The following is a 22,933-nucleotide window of genomic DNA, read 5'->3' on the forward strand; positions in this document are numbered from 1 at the left end:
GAATCAATCTAAACATCAGGTCATAGACAGAGAACACAGGGGGCTAACACCTTCAACATATTGTCTAGCTATCACCATTGTTAACAGCTAACCCGAGAATGCAACATTTTTTAAAAAATGGTTTTGTGATTTACACATGAAAGAAGTGAAACTATCACTGTATTCTAACAGATGAAAGGCTTAACAGACAATCAATTTTTCAATGTATAATTTCAGTTACATCACACTGCAAATTTTTGCTATAAATTCTGTGTTACGATCGAGCCCTCCACAATCAACTGATGAAGGAGCGTCGCTCCAAAAGCTACTGTGCTTCCAATTAAACCTGTTGGACTATAACCTGGTGTTGTGTGATTTTTAGCTGAAAATGTGTTGCTGGAAAAGCGCAGCAGGTCAGGCAGCATCCAGAACAAATGTTTCAAACTTTCCTCATTCCTGAAGAAGGGCTTATGCCCGAAATGTCTTTCTGGATGCTGCCTGACCTGCTGTGCTTTTCCAGCAACACATTTTCAGCTCTGATCTCCAGCATCTGCAGACCTCACTTTCTCCTTGTGTGATTTTTAACTTTACACAGATAAATGTCTTGTGCACTTCATTGTCTGTAGCTACCAACTTGTCCAGCCCTCATTGCTTCTGAAATACTCATGCAAGGATTCATTGCATTGCCCAATTCATCATGATCACAAATAGTTGGAGATGATTGAAATGCCACGTTTGTTTGCAAATCATTGACGACCTCAGTCATTTCAAGTTTTCCCAGCTCCTAGTTAGTGGGGTGTATCTTTGACAGGTTTGAAATGGCATAGATCTTTGCAGCCTCTTCCTTTCTTGCCCTCCACCCCTCACCACCCACCTTGCTCCCACCCCCTCCCCCTTACCCCCAACTTCTTGCTTTAGCAAAAAGTCTACTCCAAGCTCTGGCCTTTCGCTAGCTTCTCTCAGGCATTACATGTCACTCTGCTAGACAATTGCTCATTTTTTCTCATGTGCCATCCTGTAACATGAATTCCACCTTAATAATAAAAGAATAGCAGGCTTACTGTTGTTTGTCAGGGAAGGCAGCTGCTACGTTGAGAGTTAAAATTCTTTGGGGTGTATGCCTTGGCCCATTGCGAGAATGAGGCTGTGTTGGCAAATGACTTTTTACATGGAGTATTTTTGAAGTCCCGGATTTCAAGGCAGCAATCAGTGGGCATTAGTACTCCTAATGAGTCCTTCATGACTGCATGTCTGAATTGGATTATTTGAAGAATGTTGACTTGAAGATTAACTGTGTATTGAAGGCAGATGGCTAGCATTGTTTAATCACTTGATGAGTGCATGGCCCCTTGGGCTCACATTCCAGTGCTACACTCCGCCTCCTTTGAAGAAAGTTAATTACTGCTCCCACTTCAAAAGTGCTTTGTTTCAGTTTTTGACCTTATTGATTTCGGAAAGATTAGTTGGGAAGTTCCAACTTTGCATTTTTGTGAGTGAACTGCAAACTCTGGTTCTGGTCCACAACCTACCAGCCATTCTTTTCAATTCTCATTTTTGTGGCACCAATTACCCTATAACCTCCCTCTTTTTGTTGAGTCACTTTACTATTATTGTGCCCTCTGCACATAAGTGGCCAATCTCTTTCAAGGATTCTATGCTCTTGCTGAATCTGCACTTTCCTCAAATTGAGGCTTGAGTGACTATGGCTTGCGGTAATCTTTCATTATGGAGCGCACAATCCCCACTGATTTTACAGCAGCAGCATAAGGGTAAATTAATGAGATGGAAAAATGTGCTAATAGGCTTAATTTGATGTCTCCATCAAAGAAAGGCAAACTTAATTGTGAGAATTTCTCTCAACATTCTGATTATTCTCGCCCAATTAATTCAACTTGCTTTCCATTGTTCTTGCCACCTTGGAAGAAGAATCTATGCCCCACCTGTTCCCTCAGCAATGTATTCAGCACTTTCAATTTAAACAAAAGTATTAAAAATCCAAGCAAGTTAGCCTGAGTCCATAGGAAACCCTATCAAGTACTCAAAATGTTTTTGATAGTTGACTTTTCAAAAGCTGTTTTTCACATGGTAGAAGAGGATAAGGATTTTCAATAGTCAGTTCTTCTATAACGCGATGTTGTGTTAGAAACAGTGCTTTAAGTGTCGACATATAATCGCAATACAGCCAACACATGTTTTACAAGTTGTGCTGTAGAAACAGCATACCCAATTCATCAATTGTGTTTCAGCAAATTCATGTTGACGAAATGCGCATCATAACAATGACCTGGCATGCTCTTGTTTGGAAACAAATTGAAATGATCAATGTGGGCCTATAGCTTAGTGGGCTAGTATTTATATCCCAGAACAACTGAACTGTTTAATTATTTGGATATCGTTGGAGGAATGCTGAGAATTTGCTAAGTCTTATCACCAAAAATGGTGGGTGGTGGCACAAATCTGGGCCTGTTTGTAACAGTGACATGTCAGGTGGAAATGTCAAACATTGGTGTCAAAGGCAAAACATTTAAACTTGGCCTATGCCCATCTGTCAGCAGATCTAGTGTTGTACCAGTCATAGACTACATGGTGAAGACACATTGGTGCTTGAGTTCAGCTATTTTAATTTCTTAGGTCTTTGTTATTAATACTTTGCGGGGAGTAAGCTGTCAGAGTAAATTGCAGCAGTTATTTATACCATGCTGGATGTCACATTGGAAAAATGGCGAGGCACAAATGGATGGTCCATTTGGCCTAGCCACGCCAGAACAGATGTCCTGAACCTTGGCACCGTACAGACAACACAGCAATGTGAACTCATGCTCATTGCTTAAGAGAATAGTGTAAATTCCCAGCTATGTTGTCCCCTACTGCCGCTGCATTCCTAATGGCTTCCCATGCTTGAATGGCATCTTGTAACGCAGTATCATGGTCATTTTGTTCATTTGTGCCATAGCCCCATTTCTCAGCCAAAGGTGTTGAGACAATCTCAAACTGCTTAGATGATTGAAGAGGCTGACACTCCTGCACTTCTGTCGTATGTGTCACTTACCTGCCTCACCTGCAGTCACACCTGCCTGTCTCTGACCATTGACCATATCAGAACACCCTATTGTCAGAGGTGTGACTTTCTTCTGCCATAAAGAATCCACATAACTTTCCACTTGCCTGATGCATCATAGTGTCTATAATTCTGTCGTCAGCTCAAACTCTGAGCCAAAGCTGCTTGAACTTCACACATTTACTGCAAATGTGCTTGCTCCGGAATGCAGTGGTATCCTTGAACACACTCGATAGATTTGATATATCACCTGTGTTGCCATTCTTAATGAGTTTTTAATTAATTATAGTATTTATCATTCAAATATATGTTACTTTTATGTATTATGTTAACTTTGCCACTAATATGTGTACTGTGTAAAATGAGAATCAAATAGGCTTCAACTAATTAAGAGATAGGTGTTATTAAACTTGAAAAGGTTCAGAAGAGATTTAAAAAGGTGTTGCCAGGTTTGGATGGTTTGAACTACAGGGAGAGGCTGAATAGGCTGGGCTATTTTTCCCTAGAGTGTTGGAGGCTGAGGGGTGACCTTATAGGGATTTATAAACCATGAAGGGCGTGATGAATAGCCAAAGTCATAGAGATGTACAGCGCAGAAACAGACCCTTCGGTCCAACTCATCCATGTTGACCAGATATCCAACTGAATCTAGTCCCTGGATAAAGGCAAATTACTGCGGATGCTGGAATCTGAAACCAAAAGAGAAAATGCTGGAAAATCTCAGCAGGTCTGGCAGCATCTGTAAGGAGAGAAAAGAGCTGACGTTTCGAATCTAACTGACCCTTTGTCAAAACTGAATCTAGTCCCACTTGCCAGCATCCGGCCCATATCCCTCCAAATCCTTCCTATTCACGTACCCATCCAAATGCCTTTTAAATGTTGCAATTTCCTAGCCTCCCTCTGGCAGCTCATTGCATATATACACCACCCTCTGCATGAAAAAGTCGCCCCTTAGGTCTCTTTTATATCTGTCCCCTCTCACCCTAAACCTATGCCCTCTTGTTCTAGACTCCCCCACCCCAGGGAAAAGACCTTGTCTGTTTATCCTATCGGTGTCCTTTATGATTTTATAAACCTCCATAAGGTCACCCCTCAGCTTCTGACGCTCCAGGGAAAAGAGCTCCAGCCTATTCAACCTCTCCCTATAGCTTAATTCTTCCTCCCTGGCAACATCCTTTTCTGAACCCTTTCAAGTTTCACAACATCCTTCCGATAGGAAGGAGACCATAATTGCACATAATATTCCAAAAATGGCCTAACCAACATCCTGTACAACCGTAACATGACCTCCCAACTCCTATACTCAATGCTCTGACCAATAAAGGAAAGCATACCAAACACCGCCTTCACTATCCTATCTACCTGAGAGTCTACTTTCAAGGAGCTATGAACCTGCACTCCAAGGTGTCTCTGTTTGATAACACTCCCTAGGACCTTGCCATTAAGCGCTTTAGGGAACATCTCCGGGACACCCGCACCAATCACCCCCACAGCCCCATGGCCCAACATTTCAATTCCCTCTCCCACTCTGCCGAGGACATGCAGGTCCTGGGCCGCCTCCACCGACGCCTGGAGGAAGAACGCCTCATCTTCCGCCTCGGAACACTTCAACCCAGGGCATCAGTGTAGACTTCACCAGTTTCCTCATTTTCCCTCTCCCACCTTACCCCAGTTCCAACCTTCCAGCTGAGCGCCATCCTCATGACCTGTCCTACCTGCCAATCTCCCTTCCCACCTATCCGCTCCGCCCTCCTCTCTGACCTATCACCTTCATCCCCACCTCCATCCACCATTGTACTCTTGGCTGCCATCTCCCCAGCATCACCCCCTCCCATTTATCTCTCCACCCCGGAGGATCCCTGCCTTGGTTCCTGATGAAGGGCTTTTGCCCGAAACGTCGATTTCCCTGCTCCTTGGATGGTGCCTGACCTGCTGTGCTTTTCCAGCACCACTCTAATCTAGACATTAAGTGAATAAGTCCTGCTAAGATTTGCTTTGCCAAAATGTAACACTTTTACCTAAATTAAACTCCATCTGCCACTCCTCAACCAATTGACCCATCTCATCAAGATCCTGTTGTAATCTGAGGTAACCTCCTTCGCTGCCCAGTACACCTCCAATTTTGATATCATCTGCAAACTTAGTAACTGTACCTCCTATGTTCACATCCAAATTGTTTATATAATTGATGAAGAGTAGTGGACCTAGCACCGATCCTTGTGACATTCCGCTGGTCACAGGCCTCCAGTCTGAAAAACAACCCTCCACCACCACCCTTTGTCTTCTCCCTTCGAGCCAGGTCTTGTTCCCAGGGTCAGAGAGTCCAAAAACTAGAGGGCATAGATTTAAGGTGAGAGGGGAAAAGATTTAAAAGGAACCTGAGGGGCAGCGTTTTCACAGAGAGGGTGATACATGTATGGAACGAGCTGCCAGAGAAGGTGGTGCAGGATGGTAGAATTACAACATTCAAAAGGCATCTGGATGGGTACAAGAATAGAAATGGTTTAGAATGATATGAGCCAAACAGAGGCAAATAGGACTAGATCAATTTGTGGGATATCTAGTCAACATGCATAAGTTGAACTGAACGGTATGTTTCAGTGCTGTATAACTCCACGACTCTATGACACACCTGATAAACAAGTATCTGTCAAGTCTTGATCTGATGTTTGATTTGACCTTCTTGCCTTCAAATCCTTTCTTTTCAATTCCAGCAAATGAGCTTAAGACTTGAGTTTTTTGAGGAAGTAACAGAGGATTGATGAGGGCAGAGCGGTAGATGTATTCTATATGGACTTCAGTAAGGTGTTCAGCAAGGTTCCCCATGGGAGACCGGTTAGCAAGGTTAGATCTCATGGAATACAGGGAGAACTAGCCATTTGGATACAGAACTGGCTCAAAGGTAGAAGACCTCAGAGGGTGATGGTGGAGGGTTGTTTTTCAGACTGGAGGCCTGTGACCAGTGGAGTGCCACAAGGATCGGTGCTGGGTCATCTACTTTTTGTCATTTACATAAATGATTTGGATGCGAGCATAAAAGGTGCAGTTAGTAAATTTGCAGATGACACCAAAATTGGAGGTGTAGTGGACAGCGAAAAGGGTTACCTCAGATTACAACAGGATCTTGACCAGATGGGCCATTGGGCTGAGAAGTGGCAGATGGAGTTTAATTCAGATAAATGCGAGGTGCTGCACTTCGGGAAAGCAAATCTTAGCAGGACTTATACACTTAATGGTAAGGTCCTAGAAAGTGTTGCTGAACAAGAGACCTTGGAGTGCAGGTTCATAGGTCCTTGAAAGTGGAGTCGCAGGTAGATAGGATAGTGAAGAAGGCATTTGGTATGCTTTTTTTATTGGTCAGAGTATTGAATACAGGAGTTGAGAGGTCATGTTGCGTCTGTACAGGGCATTGGTTAGGACACTGATGGACTATTGCATGCAATTCTGGTCTCCTTCCTATTGGGAAGGTGTTGTGAAACTTGAAAGGGTTCAGAAAAGATTTACAAGGATGTTGCCAGGATTGGAGGATTTGAGCTATAGGGAGAGGCTGAACAGGCTGGAGCTGTTTTCCCTGGAGTGTCGGAGGCTGAGGGGTGACCTTATAGAGGTTTTCAAAATTATGAGGGGCATGGATAGGGTAAATAGGCAAAGTTTTTTCCCTGGGGTCAGGGAGTCCAGAACTAGAGGCATAGGTTTAGGGTGAGAGGGGAAAGATATAAAAAGACCTAAGGGGCAACTTTTTCTCTGAGGGTGGTATGAGGAAGTGGTGGAGGCTGGTACAATTGCAACATTTAAGAGGGAATCTGGATGGGTATATGAATAGGAAGGTTTGGAGGGATATGGGCCAGGTGCTGGCAGGTGGGACTAGATTGGGTTGGGATATCTGGTCGGCATGGACGGAATAGACCGACAGGTCTGTTTCCATGCTGTACATTTCTATGACTCTATGACTCTGTCTTTTGATTTTTTTTTCAACCTGGTGAATGAGATGGATCAGGGACTTGTTGAGTTGGAAGGAGTTGTCAGATAGGGGTGTGAGTAACTTTAGTTTTGGGGGGTTTTTGGGGCTGGTGTAGGATTTGTTGGAAAGCACTGAATGATGCACCTGGCCCAGTTGGAAGGGAATTAGGTGGTACGTTACAGTAAGGTTGGGTCTGGGGATTTTAGGGCTAGCTGAGTGGGGTGGTAAGTTGTATAGTTATTTTGGTGTTAAATGGCTTTAATCTGTCGAACATGTGAGGGTTTCAGGTAGGATTTACTCGCATTTGGAAAAATAGCAGCTTATTACTGAAAGGCAGCATGACTTTGTGTGGAGAAGGTGGTGTCTCAAAAACTATGGAGTTTTTGAGGAAGTGGCAAAAATGATTGAGGGCAAGGTGATAGATGTTGTCTATATGGACTTTAGCAAGGCCTTTGTTCAAGTCCTCATGACAAGATGATAGAAAAGTTGAAGTAACATGGGATTCATGGTGAGCTGATATGATGGATACAGAACTGGCTTATAGATGAGTAGCAGTGGAAGAGTGTTTTTTAGGTTGAAGATCTGCGATCAGTGGTGTTCCACAGGGGTTCAGTGCTGGGTCTCCTGTTATTTTCAATATGTAAATAATTTAGTTGAGAATGTAGGTGGCCCTGAATAAGTTTTTGAATGAAACAAAGATTGGAGGAGCTGTGGATAGTAAAGAGGATACCCAGAAGATACAGCAGGAGACAGGCTATAGACTTGGGCAGAGAAATAGCAGGTGGAGTTTCATCTGGACAAATGTGAAGTCATGTAATTTGGAAGCTCTAATGCAGGAGGGAAGTACGAAGTGAATAGCAGAACCCTTAATAGCATCAACAAATAGAGGGATCTGATGTAGTTTCCTGAATGTGGCAACATGAGTGGATAAGGTGGTCAAGAAGGCATATATGGCATGCTTCCCTTCATCAGTTTTGGCATAGATTATAAAAGTTAATAAGTCCTGTTGCAGCTGTATGGAATTTTAGTGAGGCCACATGTGGAATGTTGTGAACAGTCCTGGTTGCGACACAAACAGAAGGATGTGGAGGTTTACCTGGATGTTGCCTGGTTTGGAAGGTATGAGTGATGAGGAGAGATTGGACAGACTTGATTTGTTTTCACTTGAATGTTGAAGAATGCAGGGCAACCTGAGAGAAGTTTACAAATCATGAGGCATGGATAGAATCGATTGTCAAGAATCTTAATTATAAGGTGGAAATGTCAGTTACTAGTGGATATGTTTCAGTTGAAAGGGTCTAATTTTAAAGGAGACGTGAGGCAGGTTTTTTACACTGAGGGTGGTAAGTGCTGGAGTGCTGTGCCAGAAGTAGTGGTGGGGTGGAGGGAGATACAATAGCAACATCAAAGAGGCATCTTTGCAGATATATGAAAGCATGTGGACAACATAGAGGTGAAAAGTTGTAGTTTAGAAAGGCAGCAAATGTTCGTGCTATCTTAGTGAGCTGAAAGGCCTGTTCCTATGTTGTACTGTTTTTTGTTCTAACATTTCTTGGGTAACCACCAGATACATACAAAATGTTAGACCTGGAGAGTCCAGAGAGGCAGGCAATCTCCCTGTCAGAAATTCAAATTTCCTGGGCAGTTCCCAAGGAATCAGTTGGCTGGATGGCTGACTTGCAATCCAGAGTGATAGCAAACAGCATGGATTCTGTTCCTGTATCGACTGAGGTTACCATGGAAGTCTCTAAACCTATCTTTCTTGCCCGTTGTATCTTTTAAAAATTAGGGAATGCAAGTAAATTGTAACTTGATTTTCATTTGTGCTCGTATTTTAAGATGAGCAGTTAGTAGAAATTAAATGAACATTGCATTTTGATTCATATAATGAGCAAGATTTTCCATATCATCTTCAGGTGCATATAGGAAAAGGGTTGGTGGGCTAAAAGACCTGTTCCTGCAACAATTTCTTCTGACTTAATCGAAATGTGCTATCTCGAATCTTGCATGCTCATCTGAGTTAGATGTTGGCTGCTATGTTCATTTATCTCTTAAACTACCCTTTCAGGTAATGTGACATCTTTAAGTGCAACCCATAGTGTTAATATTGCTTTATTTTACGATAGCAATATGAGCATTGGTTATTTTGCTCATTTATTTAAATGCAATCTCTGTAGCACTTAACTCCCCATCAACACTCTTGTACTAAAAGCAGAAAATGCTGGGACTTCTCAGCAGCTGTGCTAGCATCTGTGGAGAGACAAACTGAAATGATGAAGGTGGTGAAGATGGCAGATGGTGAATATGGAGTCCCAATGTGGTGGAAGAATGAGGACAAGACGCTCTGTACTTTATAAGCAGAGCCTTTTATAATTATCTCTTATTTGGACTTTGAGCTTTACCATGATTGTGCTTCTTGCATAAGCTAAGATCTATTAACTTTGGTTTTCAGAAAAGCGAGAGAAGATCAGCAAACTAAAGGACCCACCTCCTTTTGAAGGAATGGAAGTGAGTGACAAATAAAGTGCACTGAAATGAATGAAATTTTCTAACTATATGTTGCACGAATAATTTGCAAAGTAAGAGAGTCATGCAGAGTATCTATTGTGATAAAACATTTAACAGTTGTGATTGTTATTCGTCATTTATTGTAGACAATTTGAAGTCAATTCTGTATTGATAAATGATCAAAAAATGAAAATGCACCGTGGCTCAGCCAGTGCCTGAAAGAAAAAAAAAGCAACTTTCTCAGAATAAAATTGATACCATGTAGATAAAACAATCAAATTACTTTTAATTCAAGTATCATTAGATGTTGTCTTTGTGTTAAATACATGCAGAATACATTGAGGAGTATGAACTAAAAACAGATAAAAATATTGAACCTTTCACATTCTTTTCAACTGGCCGGTAGAATCAATTTAGATCAATTTTTAATGCAAAACTAATCAAATATTGATTAAAATCCAGAGTATTATCTTGATTGTATGTTGTTTATTATAAACATACACTTTAGTTATTTGAACTAGCCTCTGTAGAATAGATTCCAGAAAGTCTGAAGTTCAAGTTTCGGGGAAATGAAATGCTGTTTCAACACTTGTGACAAAATAGCATTTTTCTTTTTACTAAACTATTCAAAGGATTTTTATGGAACTATCTGGTAAAGCATTTATTTTCTGTTCCTCAATGCCCTTGAAAAATTGATGGTGAGTTGCTGCTTTGAACTGCTGTAGCCTTTTCTGGAGGGACATCCACAATGTTGTTTCGAAGAAAGTTCTCAAACTTTGAGCCAATTACATAAAGGAAAGGCAATGTAGCTCCAAGTGAGGATGGTGTGTGGCTTGGAGGGGGGCTTGCAGCTGATGGTGCTTCTATGCATCTCCTGACCTTGTCTCCCCAGGTTACTGACATGGAAAGTGCTGTTAAAGGAGCATTGGTATGTCGCTGCTCTGCATCTTGCAGATAGCCATAGAGATACACAGCACGGAAACAGACTCTTTGATCCATGCCAACCAGATATCCTAAATAAATCTAGTCCCATTTGCCAGCATTTGGACCATATCCCTCTAAACCCTTCCTATTAATGTACCCATCCAGATGTCTTTTAAATGTTGTAATTGTCCTAGCCTCCACCACTTCCTCTGGCAGCTCATTACATAAACAGACCACCCTCTGCGTGAAAAAGTTGCCCCTTAGGTCTCTTTTATATCTGTCCCCTCTCACCCTAAACCTATGCCCTCTCGTTCTAGACTACCCCACCCCAAAGAAAAGACGTTGTCTGTTTATCCTATTGGTGTCCTAATGATTTTATAAACCTCCATAAGGTCACCCCTCAGCTTCCGATGCTCCAAGGGAAATAGTCCCAGCCTTTTCAGCCTCTCCTTACAACTCAAACTCTCCAAACCCTGGCAACATCCCAAGACTCCTGCCCTGATAGGCCTTTCCAAAATGCAGCACCTTAATCTAAACTAAACACCATCTGCCACTCCATGGCCCATTTGCCCATCTGATCAAGATCCCATTGTACTCTGAAGTATTCTTCTTTGCTGTCCACGACACCTCCAATTTTGGTGTCATTAGAAAATCTACTAACCATACCTTCACGTCCAAATCATTTAAATAAATGATGAGAAGCAGTGGAGCCAGCATAGGTGTACATGACTGACACTGTGTTAGCAGTGAATATTTAAGGTAGTGGCTACATTGCCAATCAACGCAGACTGCTTTGTCCTGAATTGTGTTGAGCTTCTTTGTTGTTTGAGGTGCGCTCATCCACAAAGTGAAGAGCGTGCCAGCATGTGCTTTGTAGATGGTAGTCCGACTTTATGGAAGGAGAGGGATCTCCTTTTTGTCGTTGTGGCATCTATGTGGTTGATCTGGTTCAGTTTTTGTCAATTGTGAAATTTGAATGGTAAGGGATTCGGCAAAGGTACTGCCAGTAAATATCACTGGGAGATGTTTGAAATTTCTCTTGTGGGAGATGTTATTTCTTGACACTTCTGTGGCTCATGTGTTACTTGTCATGTATCTACCACATTCTGGACTTTGTCTCCATGTAAAGCTCCCATCCAAGCCTCTCACCTTGACTTGGAAATGCATCCCTGTTTCTTCAGTGTCACTGAGTCAAAATCCTGAGCTCCTTCCCTAATAGCATTGTGGCTAAATCTATACCGAATTAACTTCAGTTCAAGAACCTTTTCAAGAACAACTTGGGTTGAACATTAAATCCTTGGCCATACCATGAATTAACTTAAAATGGAAGATCTTGCTGCATATACAAATGGCTCTGAACATTTTACAGTTGCGAGTGAACATTCCCACTTCTGGAAGGAAGGTCATTGAAGTAGCTGAGGATGGTTAGGCTTGGGGCACTACCCTGAAAATATCTTGTAGTAATGTGCTGGTATTGAAATGATTGAACTCCAACAACTGCAATTGTTTTTCTTTGTGCTAGCTATGACTGCAGCCAGTGACGAGATTTCCCCCCATTCCTAATGATGCGGGTTTTGTGAGGATTTCTTGGTGCCAGACTTGGTCAGTTACTGCCTTGATGCCAATGGCAGTCACACTCGCCTTGTCTCTGAAGTTGTTCCTTTGTCCCTGTTTGAGTGACGGCTGTCATGAGTTCAGGAGCTCAGCAGCCTCCGTGTCAGTGAGTGAGGTATCTGTTGAGCAAGAACCACTTAATAATACTCCCCTTGATTCTTAACATCACTTTGTTGATGATTAAGAGTAGATTTATTGGGATATATCCAGCCCAACCAATTACTGCCTGACATTTTATTGACAGGACGTATCCCGTCATCTTTCCACATTATTGGATAGATACCTGTGTTTTAGATGGACTGAAACAGCTTGACTCAGCTAGTTCAGGTGCATATGCCTTCAGTACTATTGCCAGAATGTTTTTTGAGTTCGTACGGTTTGCAGTATGCTGTGCTTCCATCTTTTTTTTGATAACATGTTGAATTTAATTGGCGACTGTGATGCTGGCATTTCTCAGAACGTTTTGTAACAAAGTCATGTATCCTGTTGTTTTTGTTGATGGCAGATTAGTTGTTGGAAAATGCATTTTCTTTTCAATTTTGGCTTTTTTTAATCCTTTCTATTGACTTTACATGAGTTGCATGAATAATACCTGGATTCCCATTCAAATTCTTTATTACCTGCAGATTGATGAAATTGCAAATATTAATGATATAGAAGATTATATAGAACTGCTGTATGAGGACATACCTGACAAAGTGCGGGGTTCAGCTCTCATTCTTCAACTAGCTCGTAATCCTGACAACTTGGAAGAATTGCTACAAAATGGTAAGCAAACTTTTCAGCCATAAAGCACCAATGCCCTGTCATAAGTATCTGGTTTTACCTTCTTGCTCCTTATCCTTGTTCTTAGCAATATCTGCAGCTCCCCTTACAGCCATCCCAGCCCTGAAGAAGGGTCACACCCAAAGTGTTGACTTCTCCACCTCTTGATACTGCCTGGCTTGCTGTGTCCTTCCAGCCTCCTGCTTGTCTACCTACCAATATCATGGAAGTTTTGTTAATCTCTCTCCAGTTTTTTAATTAATGACTTTCCGATGTTCTTTCACTGTTAACTTTATCCGGTAATTTTGCGTTCTCTCTCTTTTGTATATTTGAACATTTATCTTCACTTATTGTCACATTAAAAATAAATTCACTTTTTCTACTTTTAATATTAGACATCACCAGAACCAATGTGGGAAAAGTGGTAGGCAATTCCACCTGTTCTGTTATTCAATGGTGGCTCAGTGGTTAGCACTGCTGCCTCACAGCACCAGGGTCCCAGGTTCGATTTCAGCCTCGGGAAACTGTCTGTGTGGAGTTTGCACATTCTCCCAGAGTCTGCGTGGATTTCCTCCGGGTGCTTTGGTTTCCTCCCACAGTCCAAAGATGTGCAGGTTGGGTGAATTGGCTATCCTAAATTGCCCATAGTGTTAGGTGTATTGGTCAGAGGGAAATGGGTCTGGGTGGGTTACTATTCGGAGGATAGGTATGGACCTGGTTGGGCCAAAGGTCCTGTTTCCACACTGTAAGGAATCTAATCTAAAATGCCTCAAATTTGTAGATTCACCTTTGATCTAAGGCACGTCCTAATGAGATAGGTTTGGTCTTTTAGTTCTTGGCTTAAATTTACATTTATCCATATTGATTTAAAATACCTGTCATTTGAATATGTTGCTTTTGGGTAATATTAATGTTGGATTTACAGTGGAATATTCAAGTTTATTTTGTGTTTGAATTCTCTTTGATTTCTCTTCATGTTAAGATCATAATTTCTCTCTTCAGAGACTGCGTTGGGTGCTTTGGCTCGAGTATTACGAGAAGACTGGAAGCAAAGTGTGGAGCTTGCAACCAACATTATTTACATATTTTTCTGTTTCTCTAGGTAAGACCATTTGAAATGTTAACAATGCATGTAGCAGTTGGCAATTATCTTTTCTGAAAATGTGTTGCTGGAAAAGTGTAGCAGGTCAGGCAGCATCCAGGGAACAGGAGAATCGACGTTTCGGGCATAAGCCCTTCTTCAGGAATCCCCGATTCCTGAAGAAGGGCTTATGCCCGAAACGTCGATTCTCCTGTTCCCTGGATGCTGCCTGACCTGCTGCGCTTTTCCAGCAACACATTTTCAGCTCTGATCTCCAGCAGACCTCACTTTCTCCTCAATTATCTTTTCTACTCTGCCTCTCTAAAGGTTACTTAAAATTGGACTTTCAAGCTTCTGTACATACCAATTATAAAACTCCAGGTAAATGACTTAATAGCAGATTTAAATATCCAAAAGCAACAGCAGTTGAATTAGAAGATGATGAAAGCTAAGATTTGTCCGTTTTGTGCCTCAAGACTGATTTTTGCTTCAAACCTCAAGCTATCAATGTTCTTGGTCATCTCCAGATTTGTTGTTGTTATCCCAGGGAAAACTTCTGACTGCCATTACGTTTGTACACATGCACATTCTTTCTTAATATGTGGTCAACATTCTTGGCTCCCTTGCACATGGGGAGTTTTGAATTAGCCGTCCAGTTCTAGCTGTGCTTGGCTTCAATATCCTATCAAAACTGACCAATATTCTTCAACCCATTGTAGAAAATAAACACAAACCTAAATCTATTTTCCTTCTTCATCATCAACTGTTTGTCCTTTCAAACCTCACGTCTAAATCTCTACCCCAGTCTCTCCATTCCAGACTTTGGCTTCTTGTTCATACTTCCCAGGCTTTTAAGTTGCTTCCCCAAACCGTTCTGTCTCACTCATTGTCCTCTGTTCCTTTAAGAATTTTGTTCCAATTAGGAGTGGCAGGTGGAGTTTACTTTAGATAAATATGAGGTGTTATATGTCGATAAAGCAAATCACGGCAGAACTTGTACACTTAATGGTAGGATTCTGGGAAGTGTTGCCGAACAAAGAGATCTAGAGATGTGGCTTCATAGTTCTGTGAACGTGGAGTTGAAGGTAGGCAGGCTAATAAAAAAAGGGTTTGGTACGGTTGCCCAGGGGGATAGACCATGTGCTTCAGTGATAACCTCAAGGCCACTGGTGAAGTGCAACATTCCCACATACACCTGGGAATCACTGGCCCAAGACTGTCTAAAGTAGAGCAGGAGTATCAAGCACCTCGAGATCTGCCTTTAGGAAAAAGCGGAAACCAGGTGCAAAAGGTGTAAGGAGCGCTCTACCACACCAACACCTCACCTACCCATGCCCCAAGTGTAACAGAGTCTGCAGAGGCCATATCGATCTGTGCAGCCACCTATGCACTCACCCTGAGTGTGAAAGAGGGTCATCCTCGTCTGCGAGCGACCACCAATGATGATGATTCAGTATGGAAGTTGGGATGTCATGTTGCAGCTGTACAGGACATTGTTTAAGCCACTTTTAGAATTCTGCATTAATTTCTGGTCTCCCTGCTATAGGAAAGTTGTTGTGAAGCTTGAAAGAGTTCAGCGAAGATTTACAGAGATTTTGCCAGGGTTGGAGGGTTTGAGCTGTCGGGAGAAGCTCAATAGGCTGAGGCTAATTACCCTGGAGTGCCGGAGGTTGAGGGGGTGACCTTCAAGAGGTTTATCAAATCATGAGGGGTATGAATAGGATAAATAGCCAAGGTCTTTCATTCAGAGGTGAGGGCGTCCAAACCTAGAGAGCATAGATTTAAGGTGAGATGGGAAAGATTTAAAAGGGACCCAAGATGGAACGTTTTCACTTGGAACTTGTGTCTGCCAGAGGAAGTGATGAAGGTGGGAATAATTACAAGATTTAAAAGGTATCTGGATGAGTATATGAATAGCCATGCTTTAGAGGCATGTGGGCCAAATGCTTACAAATGGCAATAGATTTATTTCAGATATCAGGTTGGCATGGATGAGCTGGACCAAAGGGTCTGTTTCTGTGTTGTTTAACTCTGACTGTTAGACCAATGTTATCCAATGCATGGCCCAGTAGTCACTCCTTATGTGGTAAATCAGGCATGGGAAATGCATTTCTGACTAGTAATTAAAAATATAAGAGCCTGTTAAAATTACATCTCAATACTTGGATTGCTATGTATCTACTTAATCCTGTTGTGAATTTATTGATGAATTGTTAAGATAAAAGTCGAGTGTGTGAGTGCTTTGTGACTACAGAATGCTTTAAATCCTTGGTTACTGAATAGTGATAGATCTTGTTTAAGTAAATATACGATGATGTATATTTACCTGTGCCAGTGTAAATAGGTACTTTCTACTAAAATTAGTGCTTGTGACTTTAACTGTAACCTGCTAGTCAGTAATGTCGCTCAGACAACATTACCTTGGCTCAAGTCTTCGATCATGACTAATATCTGCACTTGTTCAGTGTATGTTTTTTGATTAGTCCTGCTTGAAGCTCTTCTGTTTCTCTTTCGAGTACTATATTAATTTGAGTTAGTTTTTGTTTTAAAATGCATCCATTACTTTACCATATCTAAACATAAATATGCAAACTTAACCAAAAATGTGAGAGATTTTTACAGTATAATCATAGTAAATTGAGAATATGTAATATTTTTATAAAAGAATGTTGAAGAAATATTTGTGAACCTTATATATATTTTTAAAATATCAGCAGTTTTGAGTTTATAAAGTGAAAACATGGAACTTATTTACTTCATTTTGATTTCTGGAGCCTTTTTGTTTACTATTTGCTGAAAGGAGAGCACTGTACCCTTCAGTGAAGCTGTATAAAACAAATTGCATTATAGAACAATGGATATGATGAATTATTGATAAATCCAAACTACAACAGACCATCATGCTGCTAAGTTTAAAATAAAATGTTGTGATCAATTTTTGGAAAGGTAGATTGGGTCACAGAGTAGATGTCATCAAGCAGTGATAATACTTTAGACTCCCCACAAGTAAAGATTAGAGTGGTGCTGGAAAAGCACAGCAGGTCAGGCAGCAGCTTTTGCACAGACTGCTTCAGTATTGGGAAGATGTGATTGGTGCTGAATTGCACCATCTCGTGCCATCTGGTAACACCATGAACAATCGATTTTTCTGCTCCTCGGATGCTGCCTGACCTGCTTTGCTTTTCCAGCACCACTCTAATCTAGACTCTGATCTCTAGCATCTGCAGTCTTCACTTTCTCCACAAGACCAGCATATTTTTACATTAACATTTAAGGTGGTAATTTTGAATTGTGCAAACATAATTGGTTTTCAGAAGAGTTTTTATTCATTCATGAAATGTGGTAGTCCCTTGCTCCACCAGCATTTATTGCTCATCCTTAATTGCCCTGGCGAAGGTGGTGGTGAACTGCCTTTTTGGACTGCTGTGGTGCTTGTAGTCTCGGGGCATCCACAAAGCTGTTCGGGAGTTTCAGGACTTGTACCCAGCAACAGTGAAGGAGCAGTGCTATAGTCCCAAGTCCAGATTGTGTGAAACCTGGACGGTAATTTACAAGAGGCAGTATGAGGAGAAAGTGAGGACTGCAGATGCTGGAGATCAGAATAGAGAGCGTGTTGCTAGGAAAGCAGAGCAGGTCAGGCAGCATCCGAGGAGCAGGGGAATCAACGTTTCGGGCATAAGCCCTTCATCAGGAAGCAGTATTCCCATGTATCTTCTGTCCTTGTTCTTCTCGGTCGATGAAGCTACAAGTTTGGAAGGTATCATTGAAGCAATCTTGGTGAGTTATTATTGTGTAAATGGTGCACACTGCTGTCAGTATGCCTTGGTGATGCAGGAAATGAATGTTGAAGGTGGTGGATGGGTTCCATTCAAACTTGGTATTGAACCACTTAAGTGTTTTTGGAGCTACTGTCATCCAGGAGATGGACAGTACCCTCTCACTTGCCTGGTTTGTGTATTGAAGGTGATGGACTTGCACTGGGGAGAAAGCAAGTGGATAACTTATCTCAGAACATCTAGCCCCATCTTCTCCTGTAGCCATGGTATTAATATGACTGGTTCTGTTCGGTTTCTGGGTAATTGTATCTCCAGGATGTGCGAGATTCACTGATGGTAGTGTCATTGAACATCATGGGATGAATTTTACATTCTATCTTTTGGGAAATGGTCATTGATTGGCACTTGAAATGCAAATATTACTGTCACTTACCACCCAAACCTCGTTGATTTACTGCACACTGACACAGACTGCTTCAGTATTGGGAAGATGTGATTGGTGCTGAATTGTTCATGACTGATTGCATATCGCCACTTCTGGACTTATGACTTTATGAAGTGTGAGTCATTGATTAAGCAGTCCTGGACACTACCCTAACTCAACAATATCCTGAGGCTGAAATAATTGACCTCTAATAACTACAACCATCCTCCCTTGTGGCAGGTATGACTCCCTGGCCATTCTTCTAGTTTTTCACTGGCTTCTTGATGTCATACTTGTTTAAATGCTACCTTGCTGTCATCTCGCGCCATCTGGTAACACCATTTATTCTGTCTTGCCCATGCAAACTTTAAGTGCCACCTGCTTAGTCCCACTTAGATACTCTTTGCCCATAGACAAACCATTTTTTCTCTCCGGCTACTTATCTTGATCACTTTTAAAAGCTGAAAGCAGCTACGGTTCTCCATGCATAGTTCTTCATGCAAAAATGTTGATGGGAACTTATAGATTGATTGATTAAAAGCTTAAATTTGTGAGGATTCAGAAATGAGGCTGAAAGGTTCTCAGCTAGCTTGAGTGAGCCTGTGAATCTGTAGGACAAATCTTTACCATGAAAAATAGTTCTGGGATTGAAAGTTACCAAGTCAATTTAAGAAGAAAAAGTAATGGAAGTGAAGTCTCAGAAGCTAAGAATAACTTTGGTTATGGGGGAGTTCATTTTCTAATTAAGACTCTAAAGTATAACCAAGAAGTGAGATTTTAATGTCAAAAGTGAAAGAGAAATATTGTGTTCTGTCATTTAAAGTATTAGTTACTGGAATAGTACTTAGTCAATGGTGCTTTCAATTTGTACAGTGATTAAAATGTGAACTTGTCATGTAATCCTTTCTGCTATTCAATGGAAGTCTGCAGGATCTTGTGATGATACTATAGTTTTAAGAAGTGTGTTTTTTTTCTATTCTTATGAGGAAAGGTTGAGACTGAGGCAGCGAGCAGTCTGCTCAAAGCCTAAGTTTATGAGGATTTAGAAATGAATTGGAGAAGAATTACTGAAATTTCTTTTTTTACAGGATGCAGACTACCGCAGAAATATAATCTGATCAAGGGTCAAATTTTACATCAAAGTTATTCAAGGAAGTTATGGATAGCTTAGGAATAAAACAATTCAAATCCACTGTGTATCATTTAGAATTGCAAGGAGCATTAGAATGGTGGTATCAAACTTTTAAGACCATGTTGAGGGCCTATAGTCAAGACTGTCCAGAGGATTGGGATCAAGGGATTCATTCTGTACTACTTGCCATTAGGGATGCATCAAATGAATCAAATAAATTCAGTCCATTTGAATTAGTTTTCAGGCATGAGGTGAGAGGACCAATGAAATTAATTAAGGAGAAATTAGTGTGTCAGACTGTGTGTCAAATGTTAGGGAAAGATTAGAGCGGTTGAGTTGGCTTTTAACATTTGTAAACAGAGCAGCATGTGATGATACAGGAAGCAGATAAGAAATCAAACATTTTTAATTTTGCGAGTAGAGATAGTGTTAATGTTACTTCCGATGGTAGGTGAACCTTTAAAGGCAAGTTGTAATTGGCCTTGTCAAATTGAAAGGATATTGAATGAGATGAATTATTTGATAATGCCATGTAAAAGAAATCTCATTGTGAATATGCTCAAAAGGTATTTTGATTGGGAAGGAAAGCAAAAGGTTACAACAGAGTGAAGAACCAAGTTCAGATGATTCTGAATTGGACATTCCTCTAATTAAATGGGGCCATGAGAAAATCCTTAAAAATTGGGATTAAATGAGTCACCTTACAGAAGAAAATCAAAAATGACCTGAAAGAGTTATTACTGTCACATGAGGAGATATATGTAAATAAGCTGGCAAGTACTAATCTGATTATGCATGATGTAGATATAGGAAATGCTGTTCCAATAAGCAATATCCGTAGGTTGGTACAGGTTTAAAAGGAGATTGATTGCATGCAGTGAGACACAAAGTAATCAGTTAGTTGCAGCGAATGGAACTCACCCATAGTGATGGTGCCAAAACCAGATGGTGCACTGCAATTATGTGGGGACTATTACAAAATCAATGCAGAGAAAAATTTGCTTCATATCCTATTCTATGTTTGGAAGACCGTATTGAGAAGGTGGGACAAGCAGCTTATGTTAAGTTGGACTCACTCAGAGGATACTGGCAGGTAGGTATGTTTATCTGAAAGAGTGAAGAAAATTTTGGCTTTTATGACACTGAATGGACTATACCCATTTAAAACCATACAATTTGGTCTGAAAAATGCGCCAGCCACACTTCAAAGACTAAATTATGGTCATTTCGAAATTACACAATTGTGTGGTGTGTGTCGATGATCTGGTGATTTTTAATCACACAGAAGGAACATTTGGAGCATCAGTTGTAATAGTTCAATTGACTTCAGGAGGCAGGCTTCGTGATAAACCTGACCAAGAATGAGTTCGCAAATGCCGAAGTCATTGGACATAAACAAATGGCCCAACAGGATGTGAAAATTAAGGTTACTGGTGAGATTCCTATACCATCAATGAAGAGGAAAGCACTACGATTCCTAGGGCTGGCTGGTTTTTATCGGAAGTTCATTTTGAATTTTAGCAGTGGTTGCTCCGCTGACTGACAAGAAGTGCAGAAAATTTCAGTTGGTGGTAGAATGTCAGAAGGCATTTGAAAGTCTGAAAGCTGTTAACCACTGCCCCAGTGTTAGCCATGTCTTAATATGCAAAGCCATGCAAGGTGATAATCAATACGAGTGATGTGGGTGAAGGTGTTGTACTCTTACAAGAAGACTGCAAGAAGATAGAAAGACCTATTAGGTATTTTTCCAGAAAATTGAATAATCATCAACAGAAATATTTCTCACTTGAGAAAGAAACCTTGATATTGGTGTTGACATTACAAAATGTCAACATTTATATTGCCAGCAATGTGTCTGAGACAATTGTGTATACTGAAAGTTTTTGGAAGAATTTGGGATAAAAATTCCAAATCGTTTAGACGGAGCTTATTATTGCTTCCGTTCAGTTTGAAAATTATACACATTGTAGAGTGAGAAAATGTAATTACCAACATGTTGTCACAACTTTGAAGGAAGATGGAGGTGTTCAATGGTGGGGGAAAAAAACTGACTGAAATGGACTGTAGAGATAGAAGTGCTGAGCTGTCTGCTCAAAGCCATTTAAGTAAACAGCCTGTGAGGCCCTGGGTTTTTTTAAGGTGGAACAATAGGAGCAACCTGAAAGGATGGGGTCAAACTCTCACTGAACCAGGATTTTTAGTTTTAGCTTTCTGCAGTTGCTGGGTCCTGAAGCTGAATATGGAAGCTCTTATTCATAGAATCATAGAGTCATAGAGATGCACAGCATGGAAACAGACTCTTCGGTCCGACCAGTCCAAGCCAACCAGATATCCCAACCCAATCTAGTCCCATCTGGGACTAGATTGGTTGGGATATCTGGTCGGCATGGACGGGTTGGATCGAAGGGTCTGTTTCCATGCTGTATGACTCTATGAATAAGAGCTTCCACACCCAGCTTATCCTTGTTACAGATAAAAGCTGGCGTACTCTTCCTGCTGCTAGAATTCCATGTGAGATCATCTGTTCTCCTGAATTTGCTTATACTAAGAGTGTGTTTAAGGGAGGTTACTATATCGGAACAGTTAATTGTTTTTTTTATATATTTTCTTATGCATTTCAATAAGAGTTTCAGTTAAGCCGCAAACAAAAACAAATGGTTGGAAAAGCTCTCCAGGTCTGGCAGCATCTGTGAAGAAGAATCAGAGTTAACGTATTGGGTTGGAGAACTCAGGTTCTGAGGAAGGGTCACTCAATCTGCAACCTTAACTCTGATTTCTGTCCACAGATGCTGCCAGACCTGCTGACCTCTTCCAGCAATTTCTCTCTCTGATTTGCAGCATTCACAGTTCTTTTGGTTGTAGAGTTAAGCCAATTCTTTTATTTTTATTTTAACTGTAGTGTAAAAGTAGTGTGTTTTGCTTCAAGTCGAGTGGTTTGACCAAAAAATTGCATCTACAATGAAAGGCCTTACACTTACTTTTAAAATAAAAAAAATTAAAGACTTGACTATATTTTGAATATGTTTTGAGGTGGTTTGCTCTGGGTTATTCCAATTTATAACAGTGTAAAGATTCTGAATTAACTTTCTTGCATTTGTACAGTGCCTGTATTAATAAAGCCCAGGATCAAGTATACATTTTTAGCTATGCTGTTACCCTGACCTGGCACTTGCAGTGATTTGTGCATGTGTATCTATAGGTCTTCCTTTCCTGACACCACTTTGGAATTATACCCCTTATGTCCCTTATTTTGTATGACTTCGCACTACTTTGATTGTTGTTCCCTAAATATCTTATTCTGATATTTTATCTACTTGTCCCTCTTCATTCCCCAGAATCAGATCCAGCAATGCCTCCTTCCTCATTGGACCAGAAATATACTTCGCTCAATTATTCGCTTGAGTCAACTTAAAGAAGTCTTCTCCCTCTTTGCCCTTGACATTATTACTAGCCAGCCTATATCAGGGTTATTCATGTCTCCCATAATAACTACTCTCGAGTTTTACACATCTCTTTAATTTCCTTACAAATGTTCACCTGCACATGAATCAGTAATATTGATGGCCTATAGAATAGACCCAGTAGTGTAATAATATCTTGATGGGTTCTTAACCTTTAATTCTGTCCTTGATCATTCTATGATATCTTCTCTCTTAACCTCTCGTGCTTCTTAAAGCATTTTGCTGCTCCTCATCTTTTCTTTCCTTCCTT

General features: G+C 40.8%; 1 protein-coding gene across 1 annotated transcript in view; it reads left to right on the forward strand.

Moving 5' to 3' along the window:
- kifap3a (kinesin-associated protein 3a) overlaps window positions 1-22,933 on the forward strand; it is a 218,747-nt gene that overhangs the window by 57,433 nt on the left and 138,381 nt on the right. Inside the window, exons 4-6 of the mRNA XM_043699509.1 lie at window positions 9,451-9,506; window positions 12,671-12,812; window positions 13,812-13,911. Coding sequence (XP_043555444.1) covers window positions 9,451-9,506; window positions 12,671-12,812; window positions 13,812-13,911 — 298 coding nt within the window. The remainder of the gene's footprint in view (window positions 1-9,450; window positions 9,507-12,670; window positions 12,813-13,811; window positions 13,912-22,933) is intronic.

Source organism: Chiloscyllium plagiosum, chromosome 11, assembly GCF_004010195.1.
Source record: "Chiloscyllium plagiosum isolate BGI_BamShark_2017 chromosome 11, ASM401019v2, whole genome shotgun sequence".
NCBI classification, from domain to species: Eukaryota; Metazoa; Chordata; class Chondrichthyes; order Orectolobiformes; family Hemiscylliidae; genus Chiloscyllium; species Chiloscyllium plagiosum.